The 16,105-nt window shown below is 40.1% G+C and overlaps 1 protein-coding gene across 1 annotated transcript in view; it reads right to left on the bottom strand.

Annotated features, from left to right (window-relative positions):
* Positions 1 to 6,173: 6,173 nt before the first annotated feature.
* FRMD3 (FERM domain containing 3) overlaps positions 6,174 to 16,105 on the bottom strand; it is a 311,407-nt gene continuing 301,475 nt past the window's right edge. Inside the window, exon 14 of the mRNA XM_021677924.1 lies at positions 6,174 to 6,831. Within this exon, the coding sequence (XP_021533599.1) occupies positions 6,236 to 6,831 (596 nt within the window). The 3' untranslated portion in view covers positions 6,174 to 6,235. The remainder of the gene's footprint in view (positions 6,832 to 16,105) is intronic.

Consider the following 16,105-nt stretch of genomic DNA (forward strand, 5'->3'; position numbering starts at 1 on the left):
GTCTGTTGAGGCCGACTGCCTTGAAAGGCCACTTCCCAGCTGTGATTCCTTGTGCTTGATAATGTTTGGTTCACATTACAGCTTATGTTCTGGGAAGAGCACATATGGAGCATCTAGCATCAAACAAGTGCCAAGCTGGCTGACATTTCTCAGTATAAATGATCGAGTTGGCTTGCTTGTACTTGGTGTGAACAGTTGCTCACAGTTAAACTGATCACCCGTGTTCTCTGTATGTGCAGATCAGAAATGTCAAATTCAGGAGTATGGAGGTAAAAGGAGCACTGAGATCATTCTAACCCACCTGCCTCACGTTAAACAAAAAATTCCACATTATAAATGGTGAATAAATCAAGTGTATAGCATTAAATATTCAGTACCAGAGGCTCATTTAAAATGGTCTTCTGTGTAATTTATAGTCTCACACCAAACCACGTGATAGGACAAATTTTGGTAAATTTCAATCTGATTTTTTATGGCAAGGAGGAGAATATGAGTATCAGGCAATAATCCTTCCCTATCTTATTCTGTCAATATTTTAGAGAAAGAAGCTGGGGTGGTTGTTGAAAGAGGGCACCTAGGCGATTGAGCCAAGCCTTACAGGTAGTGTGTCTGGAGTCATCCTAGCTAATACCTGATGTTGTGACATAATCATTAAAAACACCCCTTTTCGTTCTCAAAAGAGTTCCGGTTTGGACAATGAATTATATAGGAACCCTATGACCAGGAAGCAGTATGTTTATGTGGCCACCAGTGTTCAAGGTCTGGTTTGCACCTTTGCAGAACCAGCAGGTCAGGGTTGTCAGGACACTTGGGCTGATCCAGGATGGGAGGAAGCTGATTCTCACCAAGGAAATCACAGGAGATGGATGCTTAAACCAGAACACTGAATTTTTAACTTCCTATGAAGACTGCCAAGCAGAGTGGAAATGAATGTGGGTTTGTTAGTGTGTTCTCTCCCTTAAAAGATGGTCTCCTCAGAAAGCCAATTTTCATGATCATTATTCTTGCGGATGAGGAGGTTCAAGGTGACCAGCGTTAGCTGGAGGAGCTGCTGTAATTCGCAAGACATGTTTCAGTACTTCCTACCCACAGAAAGTATATCCTTTGTCCTACTATGAGCTTTCCTTTATAACCAGGAAAGTGGCCTTACTTCTCTTTCCAAGGAGATATTTGGGGTAAGCATCAGTTATGGATAAAGAATAGGGATGTGTGGTTCCAACTAACCCCTCGTTCTTCACTAATATTAAGTCTCAAGTTCCCTCACCCATTTGCAAGACCAGTCAGGACGAGTGGCAGTGGCAGACACCCCCTGACGCCTAAGGTTCAGCCAGAAGCAGCCTTCTTTCTTTCCTTGCTGGCGACATTGGAGGTGGCAGAGATCCTAAATATTCTTGAGTGTACTTAGTGTGAATCTTACCCCCAGCCACCACCCCAGTTCCCAGTAGACAGTAGACACAAGGGCCAGGAGAGAGTTAAAATCCATTTTATTAATAGATTGGAGAACACAGCTGGGATCTGAGACCCAGGTGAGGGCTTCTTCTGTCCTCTCTGAAGTGATGACAGCTGAGCCCACTGGGCGGGGCTTGCCAAACTTACCCACCCATCACAGACCGCGGCTGGAAGGTGGAGAGCTGAGTCCTGGCTGGGCCCACCATGGGCAGGTCCTGCTGGGTCTGTTTACTGCATGTAGACTGGAAGCCCAAAAGCAGGTCCAAGAGAAAGAGAGAGAGAGAGAAGAAGCAGGAGGACAAGTAAGCAGGGACCTTTAGTACATGATCTCCACCCAGTAGAGAAAGATGGCCCAAAGAGTCTCAAACTCATCAACCACAACCATCCCGAAGTCACCTCAGAGGTGGAAGCTTCTCCCCAGTTCTTTCCTTCCAGGCTGGCATGTGGTTAGGAGAGATTTTCCCTACTTGGCTAAGCAAAGAATGGAGGAATAAGGAAAAGGGTTTCTCCCAAGAGGTGAGGTTGGGTCAGGAGCCTGTACTGCTCAAGGAATAAGTAGCCAAGGGTCACTTCATGTGAACCTTCCAGTCTGCAGATACTAAGCCAAACAATGGTGCTGGCTACAGCTGCTGGAGCTGGGACTGTAGGTCCCTAAGTCACCTCATGCCTTAATAATAACCACAGAATTCTTTTTCTTGCCTGTACTCTACAGCCTGGACCTCTGACAACTGCTGAGTAAGAACTTGACAGACCACTCCCCACCACACCCTACCCCCCAAGGTGGGTGAAATGGATGAAGGTGATCAAAAGGTACAAACTTGCAGTTTTAATAAGTTCTGGCTGGAGATGTAATATACAACAGGGGGACTCTAGTTAACAATGCTATATTGTATTGAAAGTTGCTAAGAGAGTAGATCTTAAAAGTTCTCATCACAAGAAAAAAATTTTGTGATTCTATGAGGTGAAGGATATTGACTCAACTTCTTGTGTGATCATTTCACAACATATACAGATATCTAATCGTGTTGTATACCTAAAACTAATACAATTTTATGTCAATTATAGCTCAGTAAAACAGAGATTGACAGACTTAAGAGGCCACCACAGCTGAGATACAATTTGGCTTGACATCGTGGTGTTCCTACTGTAGAGAGGGCTCCTTTTGCTTCATTCACAGTAACAGCTTCTGAGTTAGCAGTCAGGGATGGAGTTGTTAGCTTTGTGATAAACCAAAGCAGTAGGCCTTTCAGGCCATGCTGTATGGAGGGGAAGACGAGTAGAAGAATAAGGTTCTTCCGGGGTCCATGAACAGATCAGTTTCATGGCAAGTGTGGGAGAGTTGAGTCTGATGTAGCTCTCCCTGGCACAGGAAAGCAGCCTTTTCTGCCAGAACTGATGACCTACTAATTTTTAACATTTGGAAATCCTTCCTCCTATCTATAATGAAGAACACCTCTCATCTATTTTCTCCATGCTCTGCTATTTCTCTAATTATCTTAATGCTATAGCTATCTTTTATGTTTGGGTCCATTTTCAGTACACTCAATATTCCTGGTTTTAGCCTGAGTGATTTCTGCAAAGGATTAATCCCATCCATTACCTGTGATTTTCTTTTCATACTATCACCATTCAAGGGTGACCTCATTCATGGTCCTATATGGTACCTTTCTGTAGTTCCAACAAAGTAAATTTGCATAAATAGCCTGAATAAAACTAAATGATTGCAGAAACATTTTTCCCCAGAGTATTTTTATTAGGGATTCCTGCCACCATATTAACATATAAAACAATCTGGATGTTGACATAGAAATGCAGATTTTACTATACAAAGATAAGGCTCCAATCACAGGTAACATGGCCCCCATATCTCTAGTATTTCAATGAAATCACCTTTTGAATTCTTCCCAGAGTTGTCTTTATAAATATTAGACAAACCACAAAATATATTCCAAATACATAACATTTTACAGTATGTTCCAAGCACAGACAGAAATACACGATACTTTACCTACATTTTTTTTATGATCCAACTTGCATTAGCACTAAAGACAAGATTGTGTGTGTATATGTATTTGCCATATATGTGTGTATATATAACCACAAATGTACACACTTGTTTTCATGGAAAATTGAAACCTTTGAGACTGTGGGTTTTATCCCATGGTATCTGAGAGGGAAAAGGAATAAAACATGTCACAAACTCCTCAATTGGGGAAAAATAAACACAACTATGTTTGAAAGGCGTTATCAGTTGTGTGTATACAAATGCACACATATATACAGATTCATATATAAACACACCTATACCAATAATATGGAATATACATATACTCACACACTTGCTTTGAATTTTGTGTCTCACTATGTTATATACTCTCCATCTTTAGAAGCACTTTTCTCCTCATTTGATTCAGGCAGTGGGCGACTTTCTCCTAACAAAACTGAAGTGGATATTTCTAAAATGCTGATTCTATCCCGACAAAATGGCATCTTAGGATCCCAGTTTTATGTTTGGTGGCTGTTGCTTAAATTCAGCAGACCGTATTCTGTTAACTCCTTCACTTAAAAACATTTCTATTCAATAATGACGTTCTTGCCTAAAAGAGATGTTAGCTGGAAATGTTAAAATATATTGATTACTCCCCAGTATAAATCTGCATGGTTGGATTTTGTGGGGTATTGATCCTGTCAGTATTTTTCAGTGTTTTATGATGGGCCATATATTATATTTCCATAATTTAAAAATATTTAATATTACTTTAAAAGGGCAGGGCCTAGGTTGGTTATGGTTTGAACTTCAAAGGAAATGGTATGAAGCATGATTACAAGGGGGACTAATTCTGTGCAGACTACACTGGGGTACCCTTTTGTCAGAACATAGGACTTGGAAGTCATAACAAAGGGGTTCGATTTCAAAGCTGGCCATTTGAAAACTTCCAACATAAACTATATAAAATATATTCTATGTTGGTATCAAATTTCAGGTATTAAATATTCTTCAATAAAAAGCAAAATAAATCACTGAAAGCACAGGGGAGAGAATACGTTACAAACTTAATAGCAAATGTATATTCTAGTTTGTTCCACTGAAGGCTTTTAAAACTTATTTTCAAACTTAAATGTCTAATAGAGCACTCAGAGCTCCCATGAATGGCCAATTTAGAAATGATGCTAATGATAGAGTTGGAGCCTCTATTACAGTTAAGGAGAGAATACAGGCGCCCAATCTCTTTGTAAATGAAGGCAATAGAATATTCTCAGTCCATGGAGAAATTCCAATGCACTATGCCCTGAGCTTCATACTCTTTTCTTTCTCAGTTATATCGCAGTATTGGTAAGTACTCTGCCTGGGGAAGCATCAGAGCCTTTCTTTCTATGGTGGAGCTTATAGTATGAAGGAAGGTACTAGAACATTTGTTCCCTCTACTATCTGGTTAGAGAGTCCTTTTACTATTTCACCCATACTGAAATGCTAGATCCTCTAATGAGTCCCTTCCACTTTCTTAATGGAAGCCCCAATTCGAAATGAGTTAAGATCTTAAGAAAACCAGGAAAGGAAAAGAGGATAATGGCCACCAAATAGGAAGATCATCAGCATTTATCAAAAAGCCAAACTCCATTCTTTTCATAGCCTTTCTCTTACACACACTTCTTTTGAAATTTCTTCCATCGAATCAATGAATAGCATGAGGGACCCAAAAAATATGCCTTAAGGTTTCTCCACCTTTATTCAGATCCACTTAAATATATTCATGTCAACTCGGACAGCAAGTGCACATTCTTTACATCATCCAAAACCATGCATTACCACCACTTTCATAAAAGATGGTTTGCCTACCACCCCTTGCATACCAGCCTCACCAGAACTGTTTTGCTACTTGCCCAATGCCCATCTGCTTCTACTCTTGGGTTTAATGTACAATAATATGCAATTAACTAGTGTAACTTTTAATTTTCCTTTAAAATGTTCTGCATCCCCAACCAAAATATATGGACGGAATGCAAATGAAGGTAGTAAGTCATCTTGTCCAAATACTTTGAAAAAATGGACCACCCTGTGTCCACTTGAGTCTTCTTCGTTTCTACATCCTCCAGTTCAAGAGCTTACTACAGTGTCTTTCTACCTATTTTCTATCTCATACGCAGGTAACAACAAATTATGCCATTGGTTCAGCCAAAAATATTGTAAAAAACCAGTGCCAAAACATTAAAAAATTCCTGACATACCCTTTGCGCATTAGTCTTACAATCTGTACACTTAAATAACTCCAGGAGGCTTCTTTTTTTGCTAAAAATTTACCAAAATATTTTGAACACATAAAAATATTTTTAAAAAAAACAGAAAACAAAAGCCCAGCATAAATTTAGTTGTATAGGCATCGGTTAGAGGACGTTGTTTTCACTAAGGATTATATTCAAAAACTTTCTCTTGGGTTGTTACTAAAATTCTGATTCTGAACCTTATAATGGTGCTAACTATTAAAAAAGGGGAAATCTAATTCAGCTCAATGTATTATGTATTATGATAGAGTATGTCTGTAGTATAATAAAAAATAAACATATTTTTGGTTATTTAAAGGCCATCTTCCTGACCTGTAACTAAAATAACTGTATTTGACTTGAACTTATTTAACTGCAGTGAATTATGGAAAGCTAACTTAATCAGTTATGAGTAAGGAACACCTGGTCATGGCCCTGTGACCATTCAGAACCAGGCATTTGCTAAAAAAAACAAAAACAAATCACTAGTATTGAATATAGCCCTTAGTCATATGAGATACGGACTTTATGAGCAACCCAGCATGTAGAGAATGAGGTTTACTTTGCCAGCCACCCACTCCTTTAGAGGGCAGTAGTATTCATAGTGAAACTGCTCAAACTCTGGCGTCTGGCGGATTTCACATAAGAAGGAGAGATCAATACCTGACTCCAAAAGGAGGAGGAGCAGGGGGAATACAAAGAGCAGCAGCCCCAGGCCCACCACCAGGAGCCTGGAAAAACTCTTGACCAGTGGGTTCACCCGAATATGGCCGCTCAGAATGTCATAGCTCCACGACAAAGCTTGGCGAGCCTCCTTCAGCTCTTCTTCTTCAGCCATCAAAAAGGCATGTTCGTCTGCTTCTAGTTCCTCAAATGAATCTGTGTCTTCTCTTTCCAACTCCAGCCTCGATGGACAGTCAAAGAGCATGTCAATCTCATCATCATCCACAGGGGTGGGGAGCAGGCTGGCACTTGGGTTGTAGGCCAGTTCGGAGATGGTCAGGGGCTCTTCTTTGATTTTCTCTTCCTCTTCACTTTGGGGGTTTTTGTACTCCCGGGCTTCCTTCACTGGTGAGCTAGAGATCACAGGGGCAGAAATGTCTTCTTTGGGTAATGGAACACCTGTAAAGAGACATTTTTTTTCCTTAACTTTATATTTCAGGTTGTTTTATCCCTCCCCCACGAAGATCTATAGATGGAAAACTAACCAAAAAAAAGGAACTCAAGGAATCCATGAGATTATTTTGCGGAATCCTTTTAACAAGGTCATTTTAGTACAAGACTCTAAGGTCAACATGCTAAACCCAAAATAAGCAACACATCTCAAATGGTTGACAATACAGTATTTATATGTACAATTATGGTCTGCAAGCATAAGAGAATAAACCACTATTGTAATTTTGAGTGGTGTCTTCATTGGATGACAAATTATAGAATCTACTGTTCAATGATAGTCTACTTTTTATGTATTTTAGTCTTCATTCCAGGCACAAGTTAGTGGTTTCTAGGACTGCAATTATATATAACTGCAATCATGTATGTACAAACTTGCATCTTGCTCCCTTCATTTAACATTTTAACTTAGACATTCTCCACTCATACAATCAATTAGTTGCCTATTGGCAAACATTTAGATTGCAGTTATAGAAAAAAAATAATAAAGATACTAGGAGATAGGGGCGCCTGGGTGGCTCAGTTGGTTGAGCGACTGCCTTCGGCTCAGGTCATGATCCTGGAGTCCCTGGATCGAGTCCCGCATCGGGCTCCCTGCTCGGCAGGGGGTCTGCTTCTCCCTCTGACCCTCTTCCCTCTCAGGCTCTCTGTCTCTCATTCTCTCTCTCTCAAATAAATAAATAAAAAAAAAAATCTTAAAAAAAAAGATACTAGGAGATATCTTTATATATAAAAGCTTTTTTACCCTCTTGTTTGAGTTCATTTGCCACAGAGAGCTGTCTGAAAATTGCTTTGTCAAAGGGCATGCATGTTATTTCTTAAAGTTTATCAGGGAAGAGTGGTTTCTCAGCTCTTCGTGTCAACAGATGGCAAACGGAGTTGCCTAAGGCCAGCTCTCCTCATTTGGAGCCTTGGGATCCTAGTGGGAAATAAAGGTCTGGCTTTATCAAAGCCATGTGCCTCAGGGTGGATCTACAATGTGATAAAGTGGTAGCCAGGTGCATTAAGTAACTAGAAACCAGCTTTTAACTACTACATTTCAGGATTTCTAAGACGTGCAAGAAGTGATATCACCAAGATGCCACCATAGGTCATACGGGACTTAGCTGTTGTTCTTGTGAGGGGGAGCAAACAACTATCCCTGGACATGACACCAAGGAGAGACTCCTAGAACGTGGGAGTGAGGCTAAAGGAGCCCACTGCACCAGAGAGAGCAAGAGAGACCACACCAGAAGGGTAGAGTCATGGCTACATAATGCCCCGTCCCTGGCCAGTGACCAGCACCATACTTGGAAGTCTTATGAGAGCCCAGGGGTGATATCCAGGATTGGGGGTTGCTTCAAGGGAGCTGGATTTGCCTCCTCATGAGTATAGGGGAATCTGTGGGGCTCAAAAACTGGGACTCTGATTGGGACAGAGGAGCAGGGAGGGGGCTTCCCACAAGCAGCACTTGGATCTGGGCAGACCTAGTGCACACCTGCTGTGCCCAAGTAGAAGAGTGGTTCTGTTCATTTGCAGAACCAAGTCAGGGGTCCCAAGTAGAAGAGTGGTTCTGTTCATTTGCAGAACCAAGTCAGGGGTACCGTCTGACCCCTGGGAATGCAGCAGGGTTCAGGTCTGCTTGATTTGGGTCCTCAGATGAGTTTTATCAGCCCTGGAGCCTGGTCTGTCCCCTCCCTGGGCAGAAAAACTGAGTCCTAGTCCCACACTCTGTAGAGCCTGGCTCCTGGCCCCTCTCAACCAGAAAGCCTGTTGGTGAAAATTAAAAGTTGCTTGAAGGGGGCCTCCCAGGCAAAAGAGTTGAGGTTGAGTCACAGCTCGAGGCTGTGGACAGTAGTCCCAGGCCCACATGACAGGAAGGGCTGGGGAGAACACCTGTAAGCTACATGACTTGGCAACTCTCAGGCTGAGGGGTAGGTGCGTAGAGCTGACTGCCTTCAGAGCAAAGCAAGGGGTCCTGTTCGGCCAGAAAAACTGCAGCATGAGTCAGCTAAGATAAGGACAACAAAGAGCCTTACTGGCCTCTGAGCTGCTTCTCCTGCTGTGTCCAGGCAGGGAAACTAATCCATAGCCCCACTCATTGCTGAAGAGGCTTCAGCCCCACTGACCAAGAAACTTCACTAGAACGCATCAGAAATTGCATGGCCCATCCAGCAGCCCTGCTCCCAGAGAGCACACACCCTGGGGCTTTCCTTGCCTGCAGAGCAAAACTGGTAGCCTCACCTGCCCAGGATATCCCATGTACACTCTTATTTGATTCAGGTCCCCAGACAACAAACTATGCAGGCCCTGGGCCCTGTCTTGCTGCCCTGGCAGGGCAGGGAAGCTAATTCATAACCCCACTTTAACTGCTGAGTATAACACCCAGTCGTGACCATCTAGTAAGATTACCCAGAGAATCCAGGCAACTGTGGTGCCCATCCTACAGCCTCACTTGGGCAGGAAACCAAGCCAGCAGTCCTACCCAGCTGTTCTCAGTCAGTGGCACACCCACACACCCTTGACCTCAGAGCTTAAACACTTGCCATGCCCCCAAAATAGCCCCTAACAGTAGGTCTACCTGCCCGAGGATGTTACCAGTAGACACGTTCAGAAACCCAAACAGAGCTGTTGAAGAACTCTCTCTGCCAAAATGAACCTGCAAAGTCTGGGACAGGAGATCACTTACCACTTGCAGATACCAAAGTAGTTCACTGGTGATCAATCATCACAATAAGTCAGGTAAATATGACCATACCAAAGCATACTAATTAAGGCACTAATTACTAACCCTAGAGAAACGGAGATCTATGAATTGTCAAAGAATTCAAAATAATCCTCTTAAGTTTAGTGAACTACAAGAACGCATAGGTGGCTAAACAAAATTAGGAAAATGAAAAATGAATAAAATGAGAAGTTCAACAAAGAAATAGAAACTATCAAAAAATAAAATCCTAGAGCTGGAAAATACAATAACTGAACTGAAGAATTCAATAGAATGATTCAAAAGCACACTTGACTATGCATAAGAAAAAAATCAGCAACCTGCATGACTGGACAAATTATCCAGTCAGAAAAACAAAAAGAAAAAAATGAAAAAGTGAGGTCACAGCCCATAGAACTTATGGGACACAATGAAAGAAACAATATCAGCATTATGGAAATTCAAGAAGGAAAAGAGAAAAGGGTAGAAAGTACATTTAAAACAACAATGGCTGGGCTTCTGATCTAAGATAGCAATATAGGAAGACCTGAACATACTTCCTCCACATACACACCAAATCTACAGCTAGTTATAGTGCAGTTCCTCCTGAAGACCTGAGGGCTGAAGTAGCAGCTTCTGTACAACATGATAGAACACAGAGAAGGGCAAGAGAGGTGGAGACACTGTAATGAAGAAAACCCCTACCCCTGATGCTGCAAACTGCACAGGGGAGGGATAGTACTGAAGAACTGTGCGTGGATTCATTGCTCTGGAGCACAGAAAACAAGCTGTGGTTAAAAGAGCAACTAGAATATGAAAGATTAAGCCCTAGAACTCTGCCAGATGGCAGCAGAACTGCTGGAACTCTCTTTGGGTCAGAGGGACTGGCAAGCACCATGGTTTACATTCCCCCTCCACCTTGATAGCACAGGTGGGAACAGGGTCTGGATAGAATAACCAGCCTGCCACCCCAGCGAGCTCTGGGCACCTAGCCCAGACCAGTCCTGCATGCCCTGGGGCACACAAAAAGAGCTGTGGTTTAAAAGAGCAGCAAGGATATAAAGGATCCAGCCCTAGAACGTTGCCAAATGTCAGGAGAGCTGCTGGAACTCTCTCCAGGTCAGAGAGGCTGGTGACCCACCATACTTTACAGTCTCCCTCCATCTTGATAGCATGGATAGGAGCAGGGGCTGGGAGCCCTAGCTTATTGCCTCAGTGAATCATGGGACCCTAGCCTACACCACCTTCAATTGTCCAACCAGAGTGGCCCCAGCACAGCACACAATGAGATGTGCCTAATCAGTGCTCACTACAGCTCCAGCTATCTTACCAAGGTATCACAGAAGCAAAGTACCCTGGAACACTTCAGCTCCAGATGACTTGCTAGGGCACCCTCATACCTGCTTCAGGCCCAGCGACCCTAGCCAGGGCACTCCCTGCAGAAAGCACCCTGGGAACACCCAGCTAAGTACCTGCCTCAGTTCCAGCCACCTACCAGGGTGCACCCCGTGTGAGTACCCCAGGACCCCCTGGCTTATACCCACTTCAGCTTCAGCAGTTTTGTCAGGGTGCCCTCAGCAGAGTGAGCCCTGGAACCCCAGCCCACACCAGTCACAGCTTGAGCCAGCCAAAGTGCCAGGAACACACAGTTTAACAGGGGATGACCATACACAAGACCATTCCTTTGTGTTTGGAAGAAGTAGTTGTTCCACCTAATTCATAGAAACAAACACAGAAAGAATAACAAGACAAAACCACAGAAAAAGAATTAAATGAAATGGAGATAAGCAATCTACCTGATGAGTTTAAAGTAATGATCATAAAGATGCTCACTGGCCTGGAGAAAAAAGCTGGTGAACTGAGAACTAAACCAAAGAAATGAAAAATATAAAAAATGACCAATCAGAGTTGAATAATACAATAACTGAAATGAAAAATACACTAGAGAAAATCAACAACAAACTAATAGATGCAGAAGAATGCACATATCCGTGATCTGGAAGGCAGGATTAGAAAGAATTTTTAAAAGTGAGGACAGGTAAAGGGATCTCTTGGTCAACATCAAGCAAACATACAATCACATTATAAGGGTTCCAGCTGGAAAAGAGAGAGGGGGCAGAAAACTTACTGGAAAAAATAAGAGCTGAAAACTTCCCTAACCTGTGGAGGGAAACAGACATCCAAGTTCAGGAAGCAGAGAGAGTTCCAAACAACATGAACCCCAAGGAGGTCTACACAAAATAATTAAAATGTCAAAGATTAAAGATAAAGATAGAATTTTAAAACCCACAAGAAAGAAGCAATGAGTTGCAACTAGTACAAGGGAAACCCCATAAGGCCATCAGCTGATGTTTCAGCAGAAACTGTAACTATATCATGCCACTCCCTCCTGGCCTGCAAAGTGCTGAAAGGAAAAAAACCTACAACCAAGAATACTCTACTTGGCAAGGTTATCATTCAGAATTTAAGGAAAAATATGGGGTGCCTGGGTGGTGCAGTCAGTTAAGTGCCTGACTCTTAGTTTCAGCTCAGGTCATGATTTCAGGGTTGCAGGATTGAGCCCTGCATCAGGCTCCATGCTCTCCCTCTCCCTCTGTCCCACCCTTTCTCTCTCTCTCTTTCTCTCAAATTAAAAGCAAAACAGAAAAATTGAAGGAAAAATAAAGAGGTTCTCAGAAAGACAAAAGTTAAAGGAGTTCATCACCACTAAACTGGCCTTATAAGAAATGTTAAAGGACTTTAAGTAGAAAAGAAAAGGCCATGGTTAAAAGTAGAAAATAATGAAAGAAAACAATATTCTAACTAAAAGCAAAAATCCAATAAAGGAAGTAGAACAAATACAAGCTAAAAAAAAAAAAAAGTTAAAAGACAGAAGTAAAATCAATTATATCTTAAAAGTTAAGGGAACTCACAAAATAAAAGGATGTGAAATATGACAACACATACATAAAAAAGTGGAGGGGGGAGTAAAAATGAAGTTCTTTTAGACTGTGTTCAAACTTAAGAGACCATCAACTTAATATAGACTGCTATATATATAGGATGTCATAAATGAGCCTAATGGTAACCACAAATAAAAAACCTGATATAGATACACAAAAAATAAAGAGAAAGGTATTGAAACCATAAAACTAAAGAAAGTCATCAGTCACAAGGGGAGAGAACAAGAGAAAAAAGGGAGAACTACAAAAACAACCAGAAATCAACTAACAAAACGTAATGGTCGAAATGCTCCAATCAAAAGATATAGGGCAGTAGGACGGATAATAAAAACAACAACAAAAACCCAATCCATTTATATGCTGCCTACAAGAGACACATTTCAGGACCTAAAGATACATACAGACTGCAGCAGTGAAATGATGGGGAAAAAATTCCATGCAAATGGAAGTTAAAAAAAGGCCAGGGTAGCAATACTTGTATCAGACAAAAGAGACATTAAAGTCTGTAATGAGACAAAGAAGGACATTACAAATGGTAAAGGGATCAATCCAACAAGAGGATATAACAATTGTAAATATATGTGCAACCAGTATTGGAACACCTAATATATAAAGTAAAAAATGAACAGACACAAAGGGAGAAACTGACAATAATAAAATAATGGTACAGAACTTTGACACCACATTTACATCAATGGATAGGTTATCCAGGCAGAATATCAATAAGGAAATCATATCTTTGAACAACACATAAGTCCATCTGATCTTAACAGATATATACAGAACAGAATATACATTTCTTTCAAGTACTCATGGAACATTAGATGAAATAGATCACATTAAGCCACCAAACAAGTCTCAATAAATTTAAGAAGATTGAAATCATCATGCATCTTTTCTAACCACAGAGGTATGAAACTAAAAATTAATCACAAGAAAAAAAAAACTGGAAAAAAAAATGTGGAGATTGATCAATGGGTCAACGAAGAAATCACAGAGGAAACTGAAATGAGAACACAAAAGTTCAAACTCTTTGGGACACAGCAAAATCAGTTGTTAAGGGGGAAATTTATAACAATTCAGGCCTACCTTAAGAAACAAGAAAAATCTCAATCTAACCTCATCCCTAAAAGAACTAAAAAAAGAACAAATTCCAAAGTTAATTGAAGGAATGAAATAATAAAGATAAGAGCACAACTAAGTGAAATATAGAGACAAAAAACAACAAAACACAACAGAAAAAAAAAATCAATGAAACCAAGAGCTGGCTCTTCAAAAAGATAAAATTGATAAACCTTTATCCAGACTCACTAAGAAAAAAGAGAGGAACCAAATAAAATCCTAAATGAAAGATGAGAAGTAATAACCAACACCACAGGAATACAAAGGATTATAAGAGACAACCACAAAAATTGTATGCCCACAAATTAGACAATATAGGAGAATTGGATAATTTCCTAGAAACATACAATCTTCAAAATATGAATCAGAAATAGAAAATATGAACAGACCAATTACAAGCAATGAAATGGAATTCATGATCAAAAAACTCCTGACAAACAAAAGCCCAGGACCAGATGGATTCACAGGTGAATTCTACCAAACATTTAAAGAAGAGTTTATACACATTCTCCTCAAATTATTCAAAAAAATGCGAGAGGAAGGAAAGCTTCCACATACATTCTGCAAGGCCAGCATTATCCTGACACCAAAACCAGACAGATACTACAAAAAAACAAAACAAAACAAAACAAACAACAACAGAACTACAGGCCAATTTCCCTAAAGAATACAGATCCAAAAATCCTCAACAAAATATTAGCAAATCACATTCAACAATACATTAAAAACATCATTCACCAAAATCAAGTGGGATTTATTCTGAGGATTTATTCAGTATTCACAAATCAATGTGAAATACCACATTAAGAAAATGAAGGATAAAAATCATATCTCAATAGATGCAGAAAAAGCATTTGACAAAGTACAACAGCATTCATGATAAAAATTCTCAATAAAGTAGGGTTTGAGGGACCATACCTCAACATAGTAAAAGCCATATATGTAAACCCACAGCTAACATTATACTCAATGGTGAAAAACTGAGAGTACTCTAAGATCAGGAACAAGAGAAAGATGTTCACTCTCACCACTCTTCTTCAATATAGTGCTGGAAGCCCTAGCAGTCAGTCCTAGCAATCAGACAAGAAAAAGAAATAAAATGCAAGGAAGAAGTAAAACTTTCACTATGTACAGATGACATGACACTATCCACAGAAAACCCTAAAGGCTCCACCAAAACCAGAAGTAATATATGAATTCAGTAAAGTTGTAGGATATAAATTAATACATAGATATTGGTTGTTGCTATTCACTAATAATGAAATAGCAGAAAGAACACAATTCCATTTACTAAGTGTGCTAAATACCATTTACAGTTGCACCAGAATGAATAAAATACCTATGAGTAAACTTAACCAAGTAGGTGAAAGACTTGTACTCTGAAAACTATAAAACACTGACACAAGAAATTGAACACAACACTAACAAATGGAAAGATATTACATGCTCATGGATTGGAAGAATATCGTTAAAATATCCATACTACCCAAAGCAATCTATAGATTCAATGCAATCTCTATCAAAATACCAACAGTCTTTTTCACAGAACTAGAACAAATAATCCTAAAATTTGTATGGAACCACAAAAGACCCCAAATAGCAAAAGCAATCTTAAGAAAAAAGAACAAAGCTGGAGGTATCACAATTCCAGATTTCAAGATATACTATAAAGCTGTAGTAATCTGGCACAAAAACAGACACATAGATCAATGGAATTGAATAGAGAGCCCAGAAATAAACCCACACTTATATGGTCAATTAATCAATGACAAAGGAGGCAAGATACACAACGGGGAAAAACAGTCTCTTCCCAGTGCTGGGAAAACTGGACATGCAAAAGAAAAACTGGACCACTTTCTTACACCATACATAGAAATAAACTCAAAATTGGTTAACAAACTAAATGTGAGACCTGAAAGCATAAAACTCCTACGTCTTAGCAACATTTTACTAGGTATGTCTTCTGAGGCAAGGGAAACAAAAGCAAAAATAAACCATTAGGTCTATATCAAAATGAAAATGGAAAAGGAAAACATCAACAGAAGAAAAAGGCAACCTACTGGAATGGGAGAAGATATCTGCAAATGATACATCTGGTAAGAGTTTAATGTACAAAATATATAAAGAACTTATATAACACAGCACCTAAAAAACAATTTGACAAAAACTAGACAGAGGACCTGACTAGACATTTTTTCAAAGATGACAGAGTGAACAGAAACATGAAAATATGTTCAACATTAATCATCAGGGAAATGGATATCAAAACCTCACCTCTGAGCTTATCACCTGTCAGAGTGATAACCTCACACCTGTCAAATGGCTAGACTCGAAAAGACAAGAAATTACAAGTGATGGTGAGGCTGTGAAGAAAAGGAAAACTCGTGCATGGTTTGTGGGAATGTAAATTGGTGCAGCCACTGTGGAAGAGAGTATGGAGGTTCCTCAGAAAATGAAATAGAGAAATACCGTTTGA

Source organism: Neomonachus schauinslandi, chromosome 13, assembly GCF_002201575.2.
Source record: "Neomonachus schauinslandi chromosome 13, ASM220157v2, whole genome shotgun sequence".
Classification (NCBI taxonomy): Eukaryota; Metazoa; Chordata; class Mammalia; order Carnivora; family Phocidae; genus Neomonachus; species Neomonachus schauinslandi.